The sequence below is a fragment of the Corvus moneduloides genome, chromosome 2 (genome assembly GCF_009650955.1).
Source record: "Corvus moneduloides isolate bCorMon1 chromosome 2, bCorMon1.pri, whole genome shotgun sequence".
NCBI lineage: Eukaryota > Metazoa > Chordata > Aves > Passeriformes > Corvidae > Corvus > Corvus moneduloides.
Genome location: NC_045477.1, coordinates 38,440,036 through 38,466,835, shown reverse-complemented (window position 1 = coordinate 38,466,835; position 26,800 = coordinate 38,440,036). Strand labels below are relative to the sequence as shown.

General features: G+C 39.5%; 1 protein-coding gene across 4 annotated transcripts in view; it reads left to right on the top strand.

Moving 5' to 3' along the window:
• Positions 1–26,800, top strand: part of SLC36A4 (solute carrier family 36 member 4) — a 77,916-nt gene that overhangs the window by 5,007 nt on the left and 46,109 nt on the right. Inside the window, exons 1-8 of one of the 4 annotated variants that reach the window (XM_032099148.1) lie at positions 2,172–2,286; positions 3,358–3,481; positions 4,204–4,294; positions 5,296–5,384; positions 7,545–7,640; positions 8,825–8,909; positions 17,527–17,754; positions 18,459–18,557. In XM_032099148.1, coding sequence (XP_031955039.1) covers positions 3,360–3,481; positions 4,204–4,294; positions 5,296–5,384; positions 7,545–7,640; positions 8,825–8,909; positions 17,527–17,754; positions 18,459–18,557 — 810 coding nt within the window. In that variant the 5' untranslated portion in view covers positions 2,172–2,286; positions 3,358–3,359. Of the gene's footprint in view, positions 1–2,171; positions 2,287–3,357; positions 3,482–4,203; positions 4,295–5,295; positions 5,385–7,544; positions 7,641–8,824; positions 8,910–17,526; positions 17,755–18,458; positions 18,558–26,800 lie in introns of those variants that run through there. The other 3 variants (XM_032099149.1, XM_032099151.1, XM_032099150.1) reach the window with 3 other exon arrangements.

Here is a 26,800-nt window from a genome sequence, read left to right as displayed (position 1 = left end):
TTTATGGCTGGAATAGAGACCAGATAGCATTGTTGGAATGTTTTATGTAATGCAATATTTCAGAGGAACCTGTATAGTTATGGCAACATGAGCTGGTGCTCATTGCTGTTACCTGTGTTTTATAACTTCTAATGGAATTTATTCTCAAATGCATTCTTACATTAGAATAGGAACAGTGAACTCCCAGCCTTAGTGTGCATATTGGAAATGGATATTCTTGGGTCTAATTTAAGCAATTTCTGAGAAAGTGGGTGAATGGGACAGTGGGGCAGTGATAACAATAACCTTTAGATGACTATATGGCTTTAAGAATGGGAAGATGACTTTTCAGAAGAAAAATAGCTTGTGTTAGGAAAATTTTTATTACTTAAAAGATGAGGGGCATGCTTGAGTATGTCTAAATCTATTCTTAAAGGACTACCTTTGGATCAGAAGTTGGGTCAGGAAGTTGGGAGAGAAAGTAAAATGGGATGTCTAAAATGTTCAGAGTCTTCTGTGTGTCATCTGGCTGCATGGTAAACAGTGTAAATGTGTGTATATGTCAAATGTTTCAGGTTGCAATGGAAGAAGAAAATTTTACTTTTCTCCCTTGACTGGGCAGTAGGTGATATCCACCAAAGCTGTTGGTCCTAAGGGTCATGCTAGTCCCTTGCTACTGCTAAATAAGAACCTTACTTGCTGCGTGTTGTCATTATTGTTTAGCATTACGGAGAGCATCCTACAAAATGTGATGGAGACAAATCTGGAAATTTTTTTTTTTTTTAATATGTTGTTGAAACTTATGTGATCACAGACTTGCGTGCTTGTTCCTTCAGATTGTGACTTTAGAATCAATACGTTAAAGAATGAAAATCAGCCTAATCAATTGCTCACTAGGTGAAACTTCCTACTCCCTCTGATCCCTGAGGAGATAAATGTTGGTTCCAGAACTAGAGTATGCAGGTCTTTGTGAGCATCAAATGAGCCCCGAAGGGACTCAGAGCTGAGGGGGAGGATGGTTGTGGCATCCTCAAGAACTAGTCAGCACAGTGCTGTGGGAGCAGAGGGAAGGAACTTTGCTGCTCCTTCTTTTGATCAATTCACAGACTGTATTCCAGGTAGAGAAATGTGATGGAGTCCATCCTGACTTGTGTAATTAGACTATCACTGAGTATGAATTTTCTTTACAGTGTACTTGCTGGTTGAGCCTCTGACCTCTGGTTTTTGCTCGACTGGGCATCTTTGCTTCTGTCAAGTGCTTTCATCGCCGGCTTTCAGCTTTTCCGATGTGAAACTTTGATGACCTCTTCGTGTTTTCAGGAGAGTTTGAGCCATATGATTTAATTTTAATGACTTGGATAAGCTGCCTTCTGCTTTGTAGGATTTTTACACATGTTCTACAGTTTTCTTTAGAAGTTTCTGTTGTTTAGCATTGGCTTCAGTGCCCTGCTGGTGGGTTAGACATCTCCAAGGTTTCATAAAAACCTTAATGATTTGTTTAATGGCTGTGGTGGGTTGACCCTGGCTGGATTCTGGGTGTCCACAAAAGCTACTGGAGAAAATATAACAAAATGCTTGTGGGTTGAGATAAGGACAGGGAGAGATCACTCGCCACTTACAGTCATGGGCAAAACAGACTTGACTTGGGTAAATTAATTGAATTTCTTACCAGTCAAATCAGAGCAGGGTAATGAGAAATAAGAATAAATCTAAAAAATCATCTCTCCCTTCTTTCCAGGTGATCAACTTCACCCATAATTTCTGTACTTCCTCCCCTCCACTGGTGCAGGGAGATGGGGAATGGGGGCTGCGGTTAGTTCATCACATGTTGTTTCTTCTCCTTCTTTCTCTTCGGGGGGAGGACTCCTCACACTCTTCCCATGTTCCAGTGTGGGTCCTTCCCATGTGAGACAGTCTTCCAGAAACTGTGTGTGTCCCCTACTGGGTCACAAACCTGCCAGCAAACCTGCTCCAAGCTTAGGCTTTTCTCTCCGTGGGGCCACAGGTCCTCTGCCAGGAGTCTGCTCCATCGTAGGCTTCCCCCGAGGTTACAGCCTCCTTTGGGCATCCCCCTGCTCCGGTGTGGGTCCCTCCAGGGGCTGCAGCTGGATCTCTGCTCCACCCTGCCCCTCCATGGGCTGCAGGGGCACAGCTGCCTCATGAGGGGCTGCACCAGGGGCTGCAGGGGAATCTCTGCTCTGGCACCTGGAGCACCTCCTGCCGCTCCTTCTGCACTGACCTTGGGGTCTGCAGGGCTGTTCCTGTCACATATTCTCAGTCCACTCTCCAGCTGTTGCTGCTCTGCAGGTTTGTTTTCCCTTCTTAACTATGTTATTGCAGAGGTGCTGCCACCATCACTGGTGGGCTTGGACTTGTCCAGCAAATCATCATGAAACCAGCTGGCATTGGCTCTGTTGACATGGCGGAAGCTTCCAGCAGCTTGTCACAGAAGCTGCTCCTGTAGCCCCATCACTACCAAAACCTTGACACGAAATGGCTGCTTTGTAATGTAAATGTAAACGTGGTGTGGTTTTTTTGTTTGTATGGGGTTTTTTTAATACAAAATGTTAACATCATAGGGATTTCTCTTTTTTTTTTGGAGAAAGTTACGGAAATTGGGACTTATTCAACATATTTTATGAATGGGTACTGTGGTAGGCAAGTGTAGGGTAAATAATCTTTTTGCTCTTGGCAGGATTTGCTTTGCTTAACTGTAGTAATTTAAAATGGTTATAATTTCCTCAACATTAAAGTGGCATAAGCTGTTAGTTTTGCCTGAAAGGCAATTTTGTTCACTACTGACTGCTTGCTGTTACTTGGTGCTGTTATTTAGCTGGAGTTTTATGCCAGTTTAAAAAGGTTCATGAAATTGCAGCTTTCAAAGCATGCAATTCCTGTGTTTTGGTTCTTTCTTCAATGAGTGGACATATTTTCTGTGAGATCTGTCTTACCGATCTGTTTTAGGATGGGGATGCGCCCTTGCTCACCGCTGCTGAGTGCAGACTGAGTGTTTAATTCTGCAGTAGCTACCAGTGGTTAAGATGAATCTCATCCTTTTGTAATGATGAATGACTTTTCTGTTTTGCTTAATGTTGCATTAGCTTGCAAAATGATTTAAACCAGCGATATTTTCATGATAGAAAGTTGTTTTTCTTAATGAAAAACTGTCGTGTTTGGCCATAATAATAATGAGATGATGTTCCACTTTAAAGAGAGAGGATATCCTGTACAAGCTTGTGCTCCGTGTATCTACTTAAATCATCTTTATAGTTAGGAACATGTTTAAACCTCATGGCCTGGGAAGTTTGAATCATGTTTTGCTTCTGAACTGTAAAAGCTTGTTTCTAATGCTAATGTAGTGTTAACTCTGTTGTACAGGCATGGAAGTAATGAAGCCTTTAATTGATGAAGAAGACTCAGATGGCATCTCAGATGAAGAGCATGAAAATACTTTCCTGCCAGTTAAGACGCATTACCAGCTTGAGAATGAAGAAAGCATTACGTATGTGTTAAGTATCCGCTTATTCAAATTTCTTGCCTCTGACTTGTTTCTTGTGAGCAGTTTACTGAACTCTGAAGGGGTTTTCTTGCACCTGCAGAAGAGTTCTGTGGTTATAAATAAGGACTTCGCATAGTTCTCCCAAAAAGCAGCTCATTTTGAGTAGGTTCTCTGTTCTTTTGATGCAAACAACATACTGGCTATAAAATATTCCAAGGTTCCCATTTGTAAAGGAATTGGGATACTCAACATCCAAGTGCTGTTTAAAGAAGATTTTGAGAAGACTATGGAGATAACCTGTTTCGAAAGTTTCATTATAAAAGCTTGTGAAGGTTTTGGGTTTTCTTTCTTTGGATAAAGCTTTGGCTGACAGCATTGTGATTTGCAGCTGATGATTGTTTCAAATGTTACTGGTTTTAAAATGACATTGATAAAACTTGGTAATTTTGACTCTGAGGCAGGAGAACTATGAAATTTCTCAGAAATTAATATTTCATAAGCTGGAATAAAGACCTGAAGATCAGACATGTGTGTTCTATTTGGGGGTGCTCACATGTACAGATGAATAAAAACACTATTTGCATGTGCTGCACTTTCTTTAAACTAGCTGGACCACTGTAAGTTGAAACTTGAAATTTATTACTTTATTATAGACAGAGGGTGTGGTTTTGTTTTTGCCATCTGCCCCATCTATGTGTACTTCTAATGTGACATTTTATCCTCAGGTTTATACAAACACTGACTCACCTCCTCAAGGGAAACATCGGAACTGGGCTTCTTGGTCTTCCGCTTGCGATAAAAAACGCTGGCATTGTGGTAATTCTTTTTTCATAGACTAGAAAAATCATCTAGAAAGATTTACAGATAAGGTCCTGAAAAACTAAAATCTCAGTACTTATTGTTTGTCACTCCCATCTTAGTAGAGTTGTTTCTTCTCTTTAATTTGTTGAAATCAGTACTGAAGATTAAGATTTTTGTTGTTTTAAAGAAAATTACTCTTGCATGAATTGCATTTTTGCTTAGCCAAAGTGTTTTTCTGGTCCAAACAAAAACTTTGTGAGAAAGAAAGAAAGATTTTAATTTACTCAGACTCCTATGATGTCTCATGGGAATTGTTTCTATGGGGTTGTCTTATCTTTGTCCAGACTTCTCTAGAGGCAGATTGTATGTTTTAGGATGAAGCATCAGCTTGTTAAATCAATCAAGTGTTTCTGCAGAATCAGGGTATAGCTCAGGTTGTTTATGGTAACAAACAATTGGTAACAAACAATGCATTTCCTAGGGCAGGGTAAGTTTAATCAAATGAAATTTCATCTTATGACTAAATAATCCTGTAACTCCATAGCACAGGTTGTTAGTTTGAGAGTGAAAGTTACATGTGTGTAAGGCAAGTTCCTTCTGTGAAAACTTCTGGTCAAACTCCGGCTCTGAAACAAGTGATACAATTTGGTAATCATCTATAACTTGTAACTTTTACTGTCATTTCCACTTCAAAGTAGTTCAAACCGCTGAATTGTGTGGTCTGTGCAGTCTTCTCTCTTGACCAACTTCTTTGGCAGCTGAAGCAGTTAGAGGAGTGAAGTACCCATTTGGTACTTGTGGCTTGATCACCCCTGAACAGCCTTCTCTTGTGAACTGAAACTAATGGATGCCATGAAACATCAGCAGCAACACCCCACTGAGGGGGAAAAGTTTTTAGTTATTACTTTATTTGCTACAATGTGAAGCTTTTTTCATGTAAAAATTTTTCCCCAGCATATTTTCATTAAATTTTCTGTATCTCCTGTGTTGTCCCTTTTTTTTTTTTTCCGTACCAGGTTGGACCAATCAGCCTTGTGTTCATAGGAGTTATATCTGTTCACTGTATGCACATCTTGGTACGTTGCAGCCACTGTCTATGTCAGAGGTAAATGTGGAACTACTCATTCAGTTGCTGAGTTTGAGTATTATTTTTTTTCATTTCTCTTTTCTGTCTGTGATTTTCAGTCTACAAAGTATTCTGATGCTGCAGCAGTTTCTTCTGTCAGTTTAGAATCTTCTACTCAAACTCTTAGCGTGCACCTAGTAATGATAGCCATGCTTTGTGCAACTGTCTTGGTTTGAAAGACAGGTGTCTGCTAAGGAAGGCAGAAGCCTCCCTTGGAATGGCAGATGCAACCCCTTCCCTCCGAGTTATTATAATTTTGAAATCAAGGGCTTTTTTAGGCAAAGATGTGGGAAATAGGAATAACAGTTCTTTACTATTATATATATATAACCAGTCAAACAAACAACAATAACCATGGCAGTGACAGCAAACAATCACAAACCCAGTGCCAGCCTTCTCGGCTGTCAGGCTATTTCCCCTCGGGTGCAGTTCCGCTCGCAGCCGGCAGGGGCGCTGGCGGCTCCCGGTGAGCAGGGCAGGTGCGATGGTTCCCCCGCGGCTGCAGGGGGCGCTCCGGAGCGAGCTCGGGAAACACGTGGCACCGGTGCCCTGGGATCCGGGGAAGGGATGGAACAAAGGCTTCACAAACTCCAGACGGCTGGCCCCGGTGTCCAGCCGGACCCTCGGGAACAGCAGGCTGGAAGGGCAGGGACGAGCACAAATCCCGGATGGCAGACGAGGTGTATCCAAGCGGGGAACCCCCCGGAGGTCTGGGCAGGCAAGGTGAGCAGGGCTACAACGCAATGAAGGCTCGAAGCAGCGGCGGGGGCAGGGCAGCCACAGCCCGGCTCCCAGTGGGGCAGGGAAGGTGGGCTTTGGGATCCCGGGGCTTCTCCAGCAGAAGGAAAAGCAGCCGAAGAAAGCAGCCTCCCTCTCTGTCCAGCTGCGAACTCGGAGACCGACTGCCCACACACCCAGGTGAAAGAAAAGGAGCAGTCAGCTCTTCTGTTTTTCTTAAGTACCCAGCCATTTATTCCCGTAGCAACATGTATGGGCAAAATTCCTTTAACAGAAAAAAACCCCTAAAAACCAGGAGAGCTCCTAAAACCCCAACAGCAACACAGTGAAAAAACATATTTGTTCTCTGCTCTTATACAAAATGAGGTTGGTTTAACTTGTGTTGCCCAGTACCCTCTTCCCTGCTGGCTAATAATCAGGTTTTAACTCACTACAGTTTAGGTGCTTGTTTTCAGTCAGTTAGTCCTTCTTTTTATTCATAGCTTTATTCATAGCTTTGAAAAATGTATAATTTATAAATACCCCTTTAATAAGTACTTTATAGGAATAAAAGAAGTAAGAAATGCTGTCAATGTCTTTCGTGATTATATGTGAGCTCTGTCTCTGAATTGTGGCAACCTGATTCCTTGAAATTGTAGTGGTGAAGGAATGTGTTAAAGTGATCCTAGTGAGCAGATAAACTGAATATTCCTCCAAGTGAGACGTGCAATACTGGGGGAAGCAGTAACTCAGATTTGACTGATAGAGTATTTTGATTAATAGTGACTTTCGTTAAACATTTTTATTGTACTGTCAGGTGTTAAAGAGAAGCAGTGGGAGGGTCTCATGTTTCAAAGTGCAATGAACTTTTGAACTGAGTAGAATCACGAAACTATTCATGTCCCTGTAGCTGGAAAATCTATTTTACCAAATTAATATGATACTGTACTTTGAACAGACCCTGTCATTCCTGAATTTTTCCTCTGTAGTTTTGAATGGTCTTTAAAGTTGATGAGTGAAATAAGATCATTGAATCAATTGTGGTTAACTGCTTGTGCAGCAAGAGTTGTTGAATTTTGTTTAAGTTCTTTGTGGCTTTTAGATTTGAGGTTAATTTCTTAAACTCATAAGAATATGATTTTGGAGTAATTATCAAAAAAACCCCTTGTTTTTGTAAGAAACTCATTTAATACTGTTGAACTGGGGGGAAGCAACACTGTGTTTCACATGCTTGTAGAGTGCTAAGTAGCCCTTCCTGGAGTATAGAAGCCCCAACCATATCTCTGAAGTTCAGCAGCAGCACAGTGTTGCCAGAGGTGACAACTTGTTATCATCATGGAAGACCAACAGCATTTTCATAGTAGGGTTCTAGGTCCTCCTAGTTTCTGATAACTCTGTTCTTCCTTTACTTTTTGATCTCAGGATGAAGAAGTCCTCACTGGGATACAGTGATACAGTTAGCTGTGCAATGGAAGTGGGGCCCCTGACTGCGCTTCAGAAACGAGCTTCTTGGGGCCGGTATGTTTGAATTAGAATTTAATTGAGGAAATTAATTTTTTTAAGTTAATGGCTGCACTTGGAATGATTAGGAGATTTCCATTTTACTAAGATGTTACCTTCCTTAAAAATGCTTTTATGCAGTGTTATTTGTTATTTCCTGGTGCCAGCTAGTAGTTGTGAGATGGGAGGATGTGTGACTCTATTAGGCATTTCAATTTTCAGTTCTACAGGAGCTCTGAAGAAAAAGAATTTTGTTTAGTGATATAGGAAGAGCTGTGTTGTAACCAGAAGTGCATTCTCTATTGTCTAATGTAGTGAAGTAGTTTAAGTTTTCATTCTCTTTTCCCAGCATTTCTCTGCATTGCAGGTTGACACTGCAAATGTTAATTACTTTAATATATGTGCTCTGAAAGGAAGCAAAACAATTCTTTGATTCCTGTTTAGATATAACATACAAATAATGGAGAAATACTTACTATTTTTGCAATAATGACATGAAGATATAAATGACTTGTGTCTGTTAAATATTTTATCCCTCTTTACATAAAATACATTATTTTTGCTTTGCCAATTGTTGCTGTTTGTAGAGTTTATGGTACTGACTGCAGAGTAGTGAAATTCCAAATCTGAAACAGGCATGTTGTTCAGCATTAGTTTAAAATGGTTTTTACCTCACTCGTGGAAGAATTTTTTATATTCCTGTTATTTTCAAGGATGCAGCATCTTGCTAGTGAGCTAGTGTTTTAAGATCTTTTGTGATAACTTTGTAGGAATAGAGTAGAGCTCAATTAGAGGGAAAATCGGTTTGTTTGGATAGATAATGACAATTTTCTATTGCACCAAAGAGTGACAAGCCTCAAGTGGCAATTGGGTCTCCAGAGACTCTGTGCTGCAGCAAATCTGTTCTCTGGGGCAGATCTCTGCTCTGTGCTTGTCTCTAGCAGAGTTTCATTACAGTCTGTCCTCAGGCCACCTCTGTGTATCACTTTTTTCAAGCACAGTCTGAGCCACAATGTTCTTTCTGTAAACACCACCCAGGTTTGACATAGGAGGAACATGCAGTGCACGGCTTGTGAGATTAATGTGCCATTTGAATCTAGCATTTTGACTACTCTGAAAAGGAGCAGGAGTTGTGTATTAGGTAGCAATGGGTTAATAGTTTGGATTTTAAGTATAATGTACGTTTGTTTTTTCTTCCTCAGGTATATTGTGGACTTTTTCCTAGTGATAACACAGCTGGGGTTTTGTGCCGTTTATGTTGTGTTCTTGGCAGAAAATGTGAAACAAGTGAGTAATGCTGCCATATGGAAGCAGTTATGGGTTTAGATTCATTTTTCCTCGCTTTATTTCCTATAAAGCTTTTGGTAAAAAGGGGCAATGGGCAAGGTGAACTAACTTCAGATCTTGTGAAAGTGTATATTTCCTTCTGACTTGTTTGTTGAATTTAAAAATTAATTGTGGAAATGATGGAAAATAAGGCATAAACTCGTCTAGGAGCCAGTTGCTCCAGAATTTTTTTTTTTTTATCTCTAGGCTTTCTGCTGACTTCCTTTTTTTTCCCCCCAACATCCTGGACATATTATCCTTTTCAAGTAACTGGAATTTCTTTTTTGGTACTTGTTTAGTCCCTTCTATTCACAAGATCCACTGTATCTAAATGAATCCTGATTTTTTTGCAAAAAATGCCTGACATTGAAATTTCCACAGCTTCCTCAGTAGTCAGTTCCAGTGCTTTCTTTATCTGTTAGACAGCTGCTTCTTTGTAGAAGCTTCAAATTTCTTACTGATATTGTAAGTTCTTTATTTCTTGTTCTAGCTAGAAGTAATTTATTCTTTTCTATTTGTGGACGCCTTTTATATTTTTGAATATTTTTATCCTGTCTCCCCTCTATCTAATAGAGGGGAGACATGATATAATTTTAAAATTGTTTTTGCTCTTCTGTGAACTCTTTGCATTTGGTCACATCTCTTTCTTTCATGTTTTATCCCTGAATTGCGTAAGTCAACTAAACATTGCAAATGGATCACCACAACCACAAATGCCTTTACACATCGCATTGCAATCCCCAAACCTTTCAATAAAACCCGGCTACCCCTTTTCTTCCCTACAGCCATCCATCACTGACAAAAGCAAACAAAACCATGCCTGTCACTTTTGTGACAGCTGCTCCTGCTTTCATTCACCTGCTTTGTCTCTTGTTCTCCAGTCCTTCTAAGCTCTTTCTCATAGGGGGATTCTGTTGATGGGGTCCCTGGTGGGTGTTGTTCCCTCCTCTGGGCACACTGGGAAGTTGCAGTCAGCAGTTTGTGTGTCTGAGCATGTGGTCCATGGAGGGTCAGCTGGCACAGGATGGATGCTCAAACACAGGCATGTTGAGCATGTGGTGCTTGCTCTTCCATGGGCTTTTTATGATTCTAGGACTCTACCAGAGTGCTGTGTTGTGTTTTCTGCTCTGGAGACTATGATTAGTCAGTTGTCATAAAGATAATGAGTCTGAGTCTGGGCCTGTGTCTGTACAAGCACTGGTGAGGCAGCACCTCGAGTTCTGTGTCCAGTTCTGGGCCCCTCACTTCAAGAAAGACATTGAGGTGCCAGAGTGAGCCCAGAGAAAGGCAGTGGGGCTGGGAAGGAGTCTAGAGAGTAAGTCATATGAGGAGTGACTGAGGGAGCTGGGAGTGTTAAACTTGGAGAAAAGGAGGCTCAGGACTGACCTTACTACTCGGTACAACTACCTGAAAGGACAGTGTAGCCAGGTGGGGCTTGGCATCTTCTCCCAGACAACAAGTGGCAGGATGAAAGGACATAGCCTGAAGTTGTGCCAGGGAAGGCTTGAGGTTGGACATCAGGAAGAATTTCTTAATGGAAAGTGTTGTTAAGCGCTGGAACAGACTACACAGGGAGGTGGTGGAATCACCAGAAACGCCTGGATGTGGCACTCAGTGCCATGGTCTAGTTGACAAGGTGATGATCAGTCAAAAGGTTGGACTCAGTGATCTTGGGGATCTTTTCCAGCACAAAATTTCTGTGGTTCTCCGATTCTATGTATGTTCCTGTAATTAGTGAAGTGAGGAATAAGGTACGGTAGGTTGCTAAGCATTAATCATCCATTCTTATTCTACTCATAAGGTAGGCAACAGGTGCCTTGGCGTAGCTTACCTTAATTTAATTAGGAAGAAGAGTGTCCCTTTGGGCAGTAAGCACATAGAAGATAGTTTGGTTTTTTTTCATTCCATCATAGATAAGTATTTATATTGTATTTAAGAAGTGTTTCAAGTTCTGTGGATGAAGATCCGTATAGATGAGGCAAATTTGTGTATTTGGAAGCTGGGTACTCTGTAATTTGTATCTTGTAAGGGACAAAAAATATCCCAGCCTTTAAAACTACAGTCCTACCATCAGAATGTGTCTCAATAGTTAAAAATCCTATCTGATGTCCTTTTGCTGGCCTTCTGAAACAAGATTTTTAATGCATCCTTTGTAATGTAAGGTTGAATTAAAATCTTTCTTATCAAATATTTACCTGATGAACTGATTACGTATGTGCTGTGGCCTTAGGCAAAAGATGAGACTGAATACTTGCTGACCTTGGCTTTTGTAGATTTGTGAAAAAAAAAATCCCTAAAACCTTATTCAGAAAACATGTTGCTTTCTTGAGGAAGAATTGAAAGCTCTTACAGGAAAGCAACTGCTGCAAAAGCAGTAGCTGCAGAGACCTATAACGTGGACCCTATGGATGGATTAAATGCATTAGCAATTCAGAAGTTCCACTTCCAAATGTACTTGATTTGGACTGCTCTGTGCTTGCTCTTCTGTGAGGGAGAAGTCTGTTTTCTTCCTGGCAACTTTCTATTGCAGAAATCAGTCCTGTAGAGGGCACCAAAGAACAAAAATTGGTACAGCCTTAAATCTCTAATGATTGGGGTAGTGAAAGGATGGGGAGGGTGAACAGAGGGAGTGGGGGGTGGGAAGGGGAGAACTAAGATAAAGGAAAAACATAGTAAAAATGCTATTAATGGCACACCTTGACCAATATATCTGCATTATAATCTGTACTTTGCTGATCATATTTACATGTTGGTGTGTGCAAATTAAACCCACCGAAACTGGGGGAAACTTCCGCTGAGATTTTTCTGCATTGCATTAGTATTTTCCAGACACTGTGCTACAAGATCCTATTTTCAGTTGTATTGAATGTCAAGTCAAGCTTTTCCTAAGGAATATTTTCCAGGAGCACCAAAAAAACTTAGACTGGTGACAAAAGTTCTGGTTAACTCTGTCAGGATGTAATAAGAGGCTTATGGATGAAAGTATTTCAGATTGGAGAAGAACAGTAAAGCTGGAACAAAAATCTTGAGGACTGACTGCAGCAAATCTAGAGAAGGAACACACAGGGATGGGAAAAATAACCTGTGCTCAAAAGGGCATGGTCCCCTTTCATGCCATAGTTACTTGGCGTTTCCTGCTTGGACAGCAGAAGACCCTACGTCAAGAGTCTTGTCATTTCAGTAGAATCATAGACTTGTTAAGGTTGGTTTCGCAACAATTATCAAGACCAGCTGTTAATCCAACACTGCCACGTTCAACACTAAACCATGATCCCAAGTGCCACATCCACACTTTAAAGGGTGATGATTCCAACACTTTCCTGGGCAACTTATTCCAGTGCCTGGCCACCCTTTCAGTGAAAGAAAATGTATCAATTTTCTTATGAATGTTTGCTGAGTTCTCCGGAAAAGTGTCCTCTTTCATTGTTTGCTGATAAAGCTAAGAAATGAAAATTTCTTGCTTTTTGTGAGCTTTTTTTTTAGATCTTTAGCACCCTGAAGATGACTTATTGGTAGCAGGAATGTAGTGGAATTCTGAATTTTTTTCCCATTTTTTTAGGGAAAAAACTCACAAAACTTTGGAAATTGTGCTTAATCATATAACTGGATGTGTTAAAAATGTTGCAAAGTACAATAGTAAGTAGTAATGAAGTGCCAGAACTAAATGAACTGTGAAACATTTATTTGGCCTGTTCGTGCCAAATTACAGGGTTATCTCTCTGATAACATACTGATTTTGTGCCAGATCTGGGCTTGTATATTGCACTGGCTGTTGCTCTGAGCTGAGTAAGGAAGAAATTAGGAGGAACCAGTGAGTTCAAGGACTGCTGTTTTGAGCTCACTGGATGTTGAGAAGTCCATAAAATTGCATGACGGAAAGAGTGTTTTGGGATACAGGCAAGGAAACAGTGGTCTCAGTTGAAGAGACTAAGGAAATGGAATTATTTCTTGCTTCTGAGATAGTTCCCATAAGAAGGAAGCGAGTTCATTAGTTGAACTGAATTTTTTGCAGCCTCTAATTGTGCATTAGTTTTCTGAGTGGAGAAGGAACATGGTAACTAGATTTGCACAAGTGTTTGATCTTCCTGGATTTAGCTGAAGCTGGTGGACACTGTGCTTGGACTGTGTAAATGAGTGAAACAAACTGTTTCAGACATCACACCAGCATGGTAAGTTAACGCTTGAATAACTGAAGTGACTCCTGATGTAGTCTTGTGTCTGGGGACATCACTATGCTTAGTGACTTCAGTGGCTATGTGCTTCCTTTCTAGAACCATCATGATATTTCCTCGTGTGGTTTAGGGAAATATTTGACACTTCAGATCATGTTGCGTTGTTCAGGACAAAGACAATTGTGTTCAGGACAAAGGCATCGAGTGTTGGCTGTTCCTCGCTCAGCATGACTGCCATATGCAGTTATGCACCTAGAGAGAGAGCAGTAGGAGATGGAAAATGATTATTGTTCAGAGCAGAAATCTGAGGTAATATTGTTTCTAATATTTAGGAGACTAGGTTAAATAGTTGTTAGTCCATCCTAACACAATCAGCAATAAATTTGTGAAGAACTAAACAGCATATGAAAAAGTTTAAAAACCCCAAATTCTTCCTGCTGTTTTGTATTTTGGTACTTTTGGAACAGTTTTAAGTGTTGTCTGATCAATTTTTAAAAGCAAAATTTAGGAAAACACTTTCAAAGTCATGGTGATGTTAGCCCTCACCTGAACAAGTTAGTATAATCTCATCTTCCTTAGAGTTTTCCTTTGTTACTCTCTGCTGTCAAATCTCCCACAGCCAATTGCTCCACTCTGAGAGGGAGAGTAGTGATCCTTACTTTCTATAACTTTTGCATTTTACTTTCTGATTCAGCCTTCTTTGACCTGTCAGTAACTCTTGCCTGTTTAGTTCTCCCACAAGATTAATCCTTGTTGGATCTTATTTGGTATGCCTCTTCTGAGTCCACGTGCAGCATCACGATTTTTTCACGTCTCGAAATCCACCTTTAGGGGATATTTCCTCTGGTCTTGCCTAAGCCCACGAGTGGTACTGCTCTGACTGGTGTTGTTAAAGCTGCTCTCTTGATGTGACATTGATTTAAAGGTAGATATGTCCAAAAAAGGGAAGAAACTGTGTTCTCCTGTGCTCTTTTATCAGTACAACTGTGTCCATAACATGAATCTGAATTTGTACATGATGAGAAAGCACTACGTGCTACTTTGAATTTTTTAGCAAGTTTTTCCATGCTGTCTTTGACAATATCCTTGTATCCAAGTAAGTTTGTTATGGTCTGGATGAAGGGATGGATGGATGGATGGACGGACAACTAGCTGCAGAGAATAAAAAGCTGTTTGTATGGTCAGGTTCAGAGAGTAGTGGTCATGATCGTGAGCCAGCAGTGTGCCCTGGTAGCAAAGGAAAGCAACAGCATCCCAGGCTGTATGAACAGAGGAATTGCTGGTAGATGGAGGGAAGTGATTGTCATCCTTTACTTCCCATTTGTTAGACCATATATAGAATACTCTTCCAGTATTGAATCCTCAATACTGGAATGCCATTGACAGACTGAAGTGAGTTTAGGGGAGGCTGCTGAAATGATTGGGGCTGAAGAACTTGTCCTCTGAGGGCTGGGAAAACTGGGCTTGTTCAGCTTGGAGAAGTGGCTTTTGGAGGACTTAAGATCAGCCCCCCAGCACTGCAAAGGGTTTGTCTAGAAAATGAAGGCAAGTTCTGTACTGAGGTCAAATGGGAGGGCAAGAGAAAATGGTCAAAAAACATACAAGAAATAGGTACCTCTCGTAGCTCAGACTAAAGACAGCTGTGACTGCAAATCCGGTTAATGTACAATAGTAATCTGGACTGAGCAGGTCCAGAATTTCATTATTTGTATTTTTTTAAAAATTTTTTCCCCTTCCCAGCTAGAATGTCTTTGATGCCCTGTCTTCTTTCTTTAAACTGCATTTCAAGGAACAGGACCTGCTACAGGCTCCTACAAGTCATGAAGTTTTTGAGAATCCATTTGGCCTCCATTTTGTTCTCCAGTGAATTCTGGAGCAGGGAACAATGTAGGGAGAAGGGTTACCGTGCTTACAATATCATCAAGCGGTTTATGGTATTGTGGTTTATTGCAGAAATATAACTCCTATCTAAAAGGTGCAAATGGGAGGTGGGAAGGTGGGGCCAGGGAGGCACAGTCTGACAATTTTAGTCAGCTGTGTTTTGCTGATTGTGCATCAGTATCCATTCCCCTGATGGAGGTTGTGGAGAGTTTGTGTGTAGCTGTAGTATGTTCTTTCTCTGTGCTTTCCTCTGTATTCTTGTGAAAGTAAAAGGCAGATAATTATTAAGGCTATTTTGTGTGACTACACCTACCTAACACAATGTGGAGATGTGATCTCATCACACACAGCCATCAGGGTAGCTGATCACAATAGACCAAAATTTGAATGAAATTTTATGGAGTATTGTACATTGCATTTTCCAGCTGCATTAGCCAGTAAACTCTGGTTGAATGCCTAGTTGGAATTTGGTGGTGGTAATAGGAAAAAAAATATTTCTGACTTCAGGCACTTTCTATTGGGGTTTGTGTATACTAAGGGAATGCCTCTGTCTTTAAGGGAAAACTGAAGTGTTTGAATGATTGCAATTATTTGAGTAGAAGCTGGTTTATACTGTGGTATTGCAAAAATGTGGTTTAGAACCTGAACTGTATCTTGCCTGCTAATTTTTTGTTTGGTTTGGGTTTTTTAAGGAATACATGTTTTATTTCTTTTTTTTCTAATAGCTCATCAGGCTACAGATATTTGTACAGATTGAGGACGCACTGGGCTAAATATTTATTGTAGCAGAGAGTTTATGTGCTCAAATCACACTGTGATTCTTAGAAGCTCTTTTACATGTCCTTGTGTGCAGAACACCTCTGGCTTCCTGCAAATGCATGCGAGCAAGTAAACACACAAGACCTGTTAAAGTGAAAGGCCTAAAGTGCTTGTTCTGTATTTTTGTTTTGAGTATGGTGGGAAAGCAGGAAACTTCCACAGAGAGCTTTATTTCATGTGGCATTAGGGAAGTAATTTGGTTAAGTGTTTGACTTACTGCTTGGCAAAGTTGAGTTATTGTAGCTGTGTGAATTCAATTCTAAATGTAATTAGATCTTCTTTGTAGCTTTCTGAAAATGATATCTTAATGAAAACTAACAGATGTTAAATGTCTTGCAAGTGACACTTTAGATTCTTGTAAGGTAGAAACCATCAGTGTTTCCATGATGACCAGTGACTCTTTTCATAGAAAATGAGATTTCTGGAAAACATGCGGTTGCAGAATTGTATCATTGAGCTTTTCCTTTTTCATAGTGGAAAAAAAAAAGCACAGTGCTTTTGGTTACAGACAAAATAGTTTTAAGTTTATTCTTTCTTCCTGAATTTGTGGATTGTTTGAAACAATGGAAATCAAGTGAGTTATTTCAGTTATGTATCAGTTTAGCATTTTTGTTTGTCTCTGTGCTATAAGGAATTTAATTTTTTTTTCACTGTCTAGGTATTTTGTAGCCATCAAGCCAAAGGCTTCATGCAGCGTGAGTAGATTAAGTACAGTCATAGGCTGATTTGTAAGATGGTGAATGCAATGGTAGGGAAGGAAGGGGTACCTAAGGGAAACAACATGATGAGATTTAAAACAAATTGAACTGTTATCATTTTGCAGCAAGCTGAATAACCACCAGCTCTGGATGTTTTGATTGTGGTTTGCACACAGCACAGATGGCTGTGTACATTTCCACAAAATAAATTTTTGGCAGTTGAAGCCACACTGACTTTTTCCCAAAAGAAGCCATGAGAGTCATGAGTAGTCCCAAACTCAATATTCTGATTTGCACTACAGGCAACTATTATAATGTTATGTACAAAAAACCCTAATGAACTGTCACATTGTGTGCTACTGTTAATTTATAGGCATTAATTTGTATCAGTTTAATAGATACAGGACTCAACTCTGTCAGAGCTTCTGGTTTTTAGAGTTGAGTTCATATTCATTAATAAAAAAGTGAAGAGTGAAAAAAATTATTTTGAATTAAATGAAAGACAGGCATGTTCATATTCTAACATTATTTTGTGTGTATGCTGCTATGATGTGCATGGTGAAGGCATAAGGCTGTTAGGCACTGAACTCAGGTGCAATAGCATTTTATCATCTAACTCCCTTACTCTCCCTAGGAAAAGTCAAACTCTTAAGATTTAGGCCCAGATCTGTCTTGCTTGCTTCCAGTTTACCAAACTCTCCCTTTCTGAAAGGAATCTGATCTAAACTGCACGTGTAAATTTCCTCTTTAGTCAGTGGTGGGATAATGATGCTTTCAAGCCCGGATTTCATCATTTGCCTTAAGTGTGAAACACTTGTGTAGAAGTGCCTTGTCTTCCTCTCTGCACTGAGAGTACACGTACAGGGATCTCAAAATTCCTGTCACTCACCAGGTGAAGCAGAGGGACAAATTTCCCTATAGGAAAACAGCAATGTGACCATATACTCACTGCTACCGCTGTTTAACATTTGGTTTTGTTTGTTTGTTTGTTTGTTTGTTTTAATAAAGGTCCATGAAGGATTCTTGGAAAGTAAGATTGCTCCCATGAATGTTAGTGCCACTGGCAGTTCCTCTGAGAAAAGGAATACTGATTTACGAGTATACATGCTGTGCTTCCTACCATTCCTGGTCCTCCTGGTCTTCATTCGTGACCTTAAGAACCTGTCCTTGCTTTCATTGCTTGCCAATCTGTCCATGGCTGTCAGCCTGGTAATTATTTACCAGTATATTGTTAGAGTGAGTATAAAAAAGTTTACTATCTGTTTTTTCCAGTGTGGCAAAGTTATGTTTGTTGCATGTAGCAGTTGGTTTCTGATAGATAGACACTGACTGACAGTTTCTGAAAGGCAGCAGTATCTTGTATTTGAGGCATCTTAATTTTAGATAATAAAAATATGTCTTTTGATGAGTGGGAAGTGGAGCATGGGGAAGAAGGCAATGAGAGATATTGGCTGGCAAGGAGGCAGGAGAAGTTCTGAAAAAAAATTTGGGTAAGAGCAATTAATCATTCTGCAGGACTTTGGCTTGTATTAAAGAGATGTTATTTTAGTGTCCCTCATGGTTATGAAGAATATCTGTGCAGTACAAAAGCAGGTTAGAAAGAGCAGTACACTAAGAAGTTTGCAGAAGATAAGATTTAAGATGTGCACTTTTCCCTTCTGTTTTAATTCATGCTCCCGCATGCACACCAGTGTGATACTTTAAATGTGAAAATACCTAGTGACAGTGATAGAACCTAGAATAAATACATCTGCAAGTTTCTGTGTGGGAAGGTGGCTATAAATGTGTATAAAGGACTAAGTTTGGGAGGAAAACCAGGGATTGTAAATAGCAAGGTATACACCACTGTCGACATGTACTGAGTTTTCTTTCATATAGCATAATACATCAATCAAAATTGTAGGAAGAGCTAATGCACTGTTTTGCTTTGTTTTCTTCAGGATATAGCAGATCCTCGAAAACTGCCTTCTATGGTTGGCTGGAAGAAATACCCACTGTTTTTTGGGACTGCAGTATTTGCTTTTGAAGGAATTGGTGTGGTAAGTGCTTTTTACTGACTTTTCAGAATCACTGGCTCTATGCTGGGGATACAGGCAGTTTCACTCCTGTTGTTATTTTCTTGGTTTTGTTGAAGCACTAATCTCCTGTGTTGGTATGAAAGGGATTAATTTGTCTGGTCAAATAAGGCAAAAGTTGAGGACACAACATCCCCATCATTTGGATGCTTAGCCCCCTCCCAAATTGCAAAAATGCCTTTAGTCCCAAATAGTTAATGTCAGGAAAATCCACAAACGCCTGAGGTTTAGGTCCAAAGAGGAGACAAAGGAGTCCTGCAACTTTATTTGAATAAAGGAGGGAGTCGACTGGGGCACACGCCCGTGGGGTTTTCTCTCTCAAGGTTTCGGAGGGCGCAGCCTCCTTTTATCGCAACTCCCGGCCTCATGTCCTGGCCTCTTCCTTTCCCCACTGGCTGAGGTACTAGGAAGGTACAGCCTTCCCGAACTGCCTACCCCATATTCCCCCGTTGAACCTACTGTTTTACCCCAAAGTGCAGAAGCCCAGGCTTGTGCAGGCCCTTGTCTGTTTCAGGAGCCAAGCTGAGTGGGCTCTGCAACAAACCGGCTGCCCAAAGTTAGTAGAGACATTAAGACCCATTTCAAAGATGTTACCCATACCTTCACCCATCAAATTGTTTGTAAAGACATGAGCTTTCCTGTCTTTAGTTAACCATTTTTGTTCCACCTGATAAATTTTAAAAAGTAGCTAAAGAGATGTCTGGGAATGGTAGGTCATAAATTGTTGGGAAATTACTGTATATGCTTTATTTGTTACATATTTACATACTTAGACAAGTGTTACGCTTAAAGTGTATGCTTAAAATTTAATAACAACCAACCAACCCCTCCTTCTGTCCCCCCTCCTCCCCTCCATCCCCAATCAAAACCCCAAACAAACCCAAACTAAAACAACTCCAAACCAGCATGCTATTAGTCTGAAATGATTCTGTCACTCATATACCACAGAAGATTTTCAAGTCTGTTTTCTTTTTTGGATTTGACAACTCTGACTTAAACCGGATTATTTTACCTTGCTGCTGTCTTATCAGTGGCAGAAGAGCTGAATAGGAAAACCTTTTACCTTACGTTACAAAAGTGTGTTTTCAAACTGTTTTCCACTGTTTCTCACATACAAACTGATGGATGCAGAGGTTTAGCTATCATTTGTCTATCTGGACATCTTTCCTTTTCCATCCATCTGGAACTTTCATTATAGGAAATCAGTTGTTTGTCTGAGATTATTTGATGCCTGGAGGTCTTGGGGAAAAAAACCTCCCCAGGCTCAGAGAATCAAATTGGACTACACTAAGGTTGTTACTTTTAGGTTATGTAGTCTGCCTGGGACAGACTGGACTTACTGTGTGTGTCATGCACAGTAAATCTGAAGAGTGTCCCAGATCGTATCAGGTTTGCTCATGTACTGCATAGCACACAGGTATTTGTAGCCAGAGAATCCCAAGTGAGAATCCTGTAAGCCTCGGGAAAATGGTGAAGGCTTATCATTTGTTAGCAGTAGCTTATTGAATTATAGGTAGGGAATTGGTTTATAGTAATTATTTTCTGGCACGTTAGACGAATTAGCTCCTTAAATTTACATCAGTAGTAGCAGCATTGACTTCCAATGTAAGCCTTGTAAAGAACAGCCCAGAACATTTGCTTGTTTGACTCCCTGGAGAGTTCTTTAAGACCTCCAAATCTTTTTCTCTCTTTTATTCTATTCATATTTATTTTATTTTCCCTCTTTTATTCTATTCTATTTATTTTATTCTCTATTTATAGTGATGTAGGGTTCATTCTGTTTTTACCTTTAAAACATAAAAATACTGCTTTATATTGTTAGATATTAGTGTTATATAGGTATTGCATGTATTTCTGTATAGGCTGTCTCTGTTTTTTGCTTGGTCATAATTTACTTCCTCTTCAAAGCAAATGAAAAGTCTGGTTAAGTTTTCACTTCGTTACCAGTGTTTGCAAGCTAATTAAATGTTTGTGTTCACTATGGTTCAATACACTTTGTGTGTGTGTTTACATTACACAAGACCATTAACATGGCTACCTTTACGAATTGAAATTAAAGTGCAAATCTATAGCTTAATGTCTGTTCCTTATATGCAGAATGATATTAAGATGTCCCTGCCTCTCAGGGATATTTTGAGCATGCAGTCTGTTTGCTGTGTTTGCTTATGCTGTACTTGATTGCACTAAAGAGAAGATTTGAAGAAAAAATTATTTCATATATTTGAATAATCAGAACTAAACAAAGTTGTTGAAGCATGAAATAAAAAAAAGATTAGTGAAGCAAAGCAAGACAAGACATTTCCTCTTTACGTAATTAATATTAAGTATAATTCTTGGTGAATGATTAAATTGATAACTAGTTATTACAGCTCAAGAGGTTACCATAATAAGCCTGTTGTGTAGCTGGTGTGTGGTAACTTGTTACCTCCTGTCGTTCCTATATCCATGTGGTCGAGTTGTTCTGATAAGGAAAAAAAAAAGCTCCATTTAATTAGATTGGCTCCTTAGTCTACTCTGTCTGACTGCAGGCACTTAAAATGGATTTATGTAATCTCGGACTGGTTTTTAGAGACTTGATCTTGGATTCTGTTCTGGAATGTCTTGCAAATAACACATATTACTGCAAAGCTGTCTGAAGAAGCCTTAAGGTCTTAATCCTCAGAAAAGTTCGTTTTGACTGCTTAATTTTATGCAATAAGTTGGCCTGAAAGAGTTCTAAGGTCTCGTTTTTCCTTTTCCTTGAATCCGAATGTGTGTTATTCCAGTTCTCATCCTGAGAGCTGCCCAATTACTGGGTGTTATGGAAAGGGACAGTGAAATTCTGAGGTTTTGGGCAGGTGCAGTCATCTTAAGCAGAACCTGACAAGAGAGGAAAACTGCCCTCAGTGTGGTTTTTTTGGTTTTATGGGTTTTTTTTTTTTCCATCCCATTATTCCAAATTATATATTTATTTTTTTCTTTTGGTTTAGCACTTGCCATCACTTAAAATATGACTTTAGTTCATTAGTAACTAATAAAAATTAGTGACACTAATAAAACAGAGGACCTGTTCACTAAAGGGAATGTGTTTCAGAGAGATGCAATGATTCAGCAGGTTCCTGCTGGAATTTTCTTCTTGATCTTGAGAGACCATGTTTGTCTCATAGATGATGAATGTATGAACATGGGTTTTGGTTAAAATCTGTCATTAGCTTAGGACCACTTAGCTGTCATAGTCTAATAAGAAAATCAGTACTATGGAATTTGGAATATTGTTGCTTTGGCTATAGTCAATCCCAAGATAAATAGACTTTAAGAACCTCAATTTTACTGACTGGAGTCTGTAATAACTCAAAGGAGGAAAGGTGAACTATTTATAATTGAAATACAGAATCTCAAAGAAACCAAGATAGTACCTAGAAAGTAGCACTTGGGTAATATTAAGAGCTGTTTAAACATTTCATCAGCCAGTGTTATAAAACTATTTTGAGATATTTTTCATTAAAATAAAACAATTAATACGATGAATTAATTATATTAATGTGATGACTCCAGCTGTTCCTATCTGCCTGTGAGATCGGTTTAGACTCTTATTTGATGGTGGGTTTGAACAATTTTGTCATTTTGCTAAAGCCCAGGCAAGTTGTTGATTTGTTGCTACAACTGCTGCAGCAGGAATAAGGTTGGTGCTATTGGAGAGCTGATTAATGTTAATTCATGCTATGCTCTGAGTGATACTTGTAACAGGATTGAGAAGTGCTACATTCGGTTGCTTGTGCTATTCATTTAGTTGCTGCCTGTTAGAGTTGTCTGTAAAAAGAGGGGTTACTGCAGATTGGTCTAGGGTTGATGCTGCAAATGGTGATTGTCTTGGCAGCTGGGGGGAGATCATTACTGGGGAAACCGGGGAAGTTGGCAGCAGGGGCACCCCTTGATACCAAGTTAGCAAACAGCAGCTGAGAGCTCAGTACTGTCAGTCTGGGGGTTACCATTCATAGTGTCGAGAGTTGCTTTGGGATTTCAACACTTGTAAGTTTAGATTTTAAAATCATCAGGGTGACCTTGTGAAAATCATACTGCCTAGTGACATCAGTTCAATTTATGGAACAGCAGTGGCAACAGAAATGCAATACTCTTAAGTTGATGCAACAAACCATTTAAGATACTTGGTTTTGTTTAAGCTTTCGAGTGAAGATTTTGATTCAGAAGGCAGAATGTTGCTTTGGAGGTGGAGAAAATGTATATTCAGCCCTCAGTGGGCCTTTTTGAATACAGGACTGTGCTGGGGCTGGGAGATTCTGCAGCTGCTGCTTTCCCTCGGTGGTTTGGTTCTCTCTGGTTGTGGGTTCCCTGTGCCAGATGATGCTTCCTGGCAAAGCATGGGGCTGATGTTCAGGCCATAGAACAGAAGAGAGTACCCATGCTACTTCTTGGATACAAGAGCTGCAGGTGGTGCAATGGAGTGAAGAATACGTAACCTTATTTTATAAGAGCCGTGCTTGAGTGCCTCTTCTATGCTCCAAAGGTGCATAGGCCTGGTTTTAAAATGAATATGATGGTTTTGTTTCTGAATTGAAAGTAACTTCAGACTGAGTTTGCCCAAAATGAAGTCAAGAGTCTTGAGCGCACTTTCTATAAGGGTGTAAACCAATGCCTTCAGCCTTGGCTCTGTCTGTAGCATTGCCACGTGCAGGCAATAGCTGTGCATAATGTTGTGCTTATGTAATAGCAGGTACACTTCATGAATATTTTGCGTCAAAAGTCTGGTTGGGTTTCTTGTTCTAGATACAAAAAACAAAGCCAAATGTGGAAGTGATATTTTATAATAAGCTTCAGGGGGAAGAAGGGTGCAATAGAATCATGACATTTAAACAAGAAATATAATTGCCCTTCTCCATTACATATAAATATGCTAAGTTAACTACAGTTTTTACAACTGAGTATGATTTTTTTTCCCTCCTGTTGAGTGCTGCAGACAGATTAGCTTAGTGAAGAGAAAAACATTACTTTCCAGCATTAGTTTTAGGTTTGGAAAATAAGACTTCTTATATTTTGGCCTATTACTTGAAGATGTCTATTCAAACTGCTTTTGAACTTGGATATCACAGCTTTGCAGCTGAAGATATGGTGGTATTTGTATACCAGAAGACAGGCTCTGGAATCACATTAGGAGCAGCTAACCAATTCCAGAAGATTTATAAAGAGAAAACTAAGTGGATTATAATTTTAAAATGTCATTATTTGGATTTTGAAAGTAATGCAGATGAGCTTGTTAGGCCTGTGGCTTTGAGATAAAAGCCTCTCATTGTCAAAAACTCTTTTGACAGATTAATATTGTCCTTTAAAAAAAGAAACCCAGTGGCATGCTTCCCTTGTCCTTAAGACCAGACTGGATTTGTCAGAAGCAGACATTTAACAGGTAACATGACATCATCTAAATCTACTTGGGGCATCAGCTCTTTGGACCAGGGATATAAATTCTGTTGGTATTCTTTTGAGATGATGCAAAGACTTGTATCCTCAAAATATGAAAGGTGGGAGTTTTCTGAGGATGTCTCTGTATTTGGACAAGCGAGTGTAGGTGGCTGGATTTGATGACTGTGGAGATGACCTACTACTAAACGCACATGGTAAATGTGGACTTTAGATGTCGTGTCAGCAAGAAGTGTGTTGTAGCAAAATCAGGATATAATTATGAGCAAGTGTGTAGAAACAGAGAATGTTGTTAGATACAGCAGATAAAAAGACATTGTATCAGAAACTGTAAAAAATGTACATCTGCCCAATTCAGATGAAGGTTGATAAAGTACCAGACAACTTGATATCACCTCTTTATCATGTAAAATATTCCTTACCAGTAATTTCCACTTCCTGAGAATGGAGAAGTTTGCTTTCACCCTGAAGAACCATTTGTTTGTACATACTGGACTTTTATTACTTCCTATTTTAAAGGCAATTCTTAATAACACAAACAGAAGGCTCCCGAGGATAACTTTCTTTCAGGCAGCGTTCCACACACATGCTCACAACATCCAAATGTTTCTTTTTCCTTACAAAACCTAAGATACACATGCGTTTACACAATCGCAGAACAAAGGTGTTTAAGTTTACTGCTTACTTGCCTGAACCTTTTCTTAATCATGATGTGGTTGGTGACTTTGGAGAATGGGCAAAGAGCAAGAGTGACAGAGTGCCAAGCTGTCGTGCTCTGCCTTGCCAGCTTGTGGTAGGTGGGTTTTGGGGTCTGAGACATGGCTTCGGTGAGGCACAGAAGCCAATTTTCCTGTTAGATGTGACCCTGTCTTAGATGGAAGACTTGTCTGCCTTAATTATACATGAAGTAGGGGCAGAGCGATACACACGCTACTTAGGCTGCTATTACATATAATTAAGAAGCATAGTTAATAATTTCAGGAAGGAATATTTATGTAGTTTCATTTGCTTTTCTGGAGCCGGATTTTTTGTTCCCCTGGCCCATCATTCTGTAGGTCTTCTAAACTGCAGCTTTTGTGAACTTACTTGTTATGGTTGGATAAGATTTCCCTTCTGTTATGTTCTGAGTGAGTACTTAACCTGCAGTGTATGGAATTATCTAAGTAATATATAAATGTAAGTCTTCATGATGTGACAAAGCTTTTGAATATAACTCTGAAGATGCAGAAATGTTAGTAACTTTTCCTGGAGAGAGCAGCTAGCTAGAATAAATGCTTACATCCTTGGTTTTAGACTTTCATGTCTCTCATTTAATCAGCAGCATCTTAACTTTACCATCAATAATAGGCTCTGTGCAGCCTTTTCATTGATGACAGTAGCATTGCAGTGTGTGCGTGTTTGTATCTATGTAACAATAAATAAAGTTTAAGTTCTAGTTTACCTCTTAAATATTTTGCCAACATATTTATTTTTAAGTTAAATCCATTGTAAATCATAGAATAATTTACGTTTATTGAATCAAGCATGATGGAGACAACAGTTGGGAAAAAAAAGTTATTTTATTTTATGGCTGAAAATAGTAGGTATTAACAGACCTATCATTTTGTCAAAGGAATTTTAAACTCAGTAGTGTTCCTGAATGTTCACTGAAGGATAGTTTTCCTAAACCTAAATTTTTTGTTAATACATGTTCTCCAAGATTTGAGAGCCCTAATAATGTACTGCTGAACACTTCTGCAGGCATCAGTAATGGCTCCCTAATAAACATTGTGGTTGAAAAATCATACTGATTTGTCAGGGGCAGCAGAAAAAAGAATCCTAAAAGAAATGGGAGAGGTGGAAAGGAAAAATGTTGGAATGGTGAAGGCATTTGGAACGAGAAGATTATAGCAGGAAGTGATATGGTGTGTGTTCTTCAACTTGGCTTTGTGTATTCTTTGACTTGGCTTGTGCTTGAGCTGTGTGAGTGCTTCACAGGAAAGGTGTTGAGTAGTGCAGCTGTCACGGTGGTGGGCTCCCAAGTCAAGCCGAAGGGTATGGAGCTGTTCTAGGAAAACTACAGTCGTTAGTATCTTCTCTTCTTTCTATTTGGATTGATTGGGGTTTTTTTCAGAATTGGATGGCTATTTTTTTCAGTGATGGCTGTGTAAAATGCAATACGTGACATGCATAACACTTTCTGTGTTGGGGTCCTGTTGTTTTTAACTGTTGATCCAGGAGTGTACATGGCTGTATTTTCAAGGCTCCCTATCCCAGGACAGAGAAATTCCTGTATTTAGAGTTATAAAATTTTGTAGGTCCTTAATCTCATTTATTTCCTGTCAAACTCATTAATCCTCAGTGGAAACCATTATAATTTATTTTTTCACTTCTGCAGTCATGAATTTGCTCAGCCCCATGTAGGACCTTGCATTATGTGTATACTTAGCTTCTAAAGGGACATGCAACAAAAGCAACATCTGTGTGGAGGAGCATTTTGGATAAAAGGCGAAAGACCTTTTGGGAAGACCTTTTACTTTAAACCATTTGCACTGAAACAGATTGAAGTTTGTAAATGTTTTGTCTCTTGCCTATGAAGAAGCAGGTAGGGATAGGTGAGAACTTAGTAATCATTGTAACTTATTTTAAGGGGACTTAAATTCAATGTGGGTTTGATAATTGGCTGGAATAAACATTTAAGTGCCATTGCAGCTTTGGGAAATTTAATTTCTTTCCTCCTGAGCCAGAAAGAGTCCAGAAATACACAATCATGTACTATATCTCTATGTGTTATTTCAGTAGATTGAAATATACCC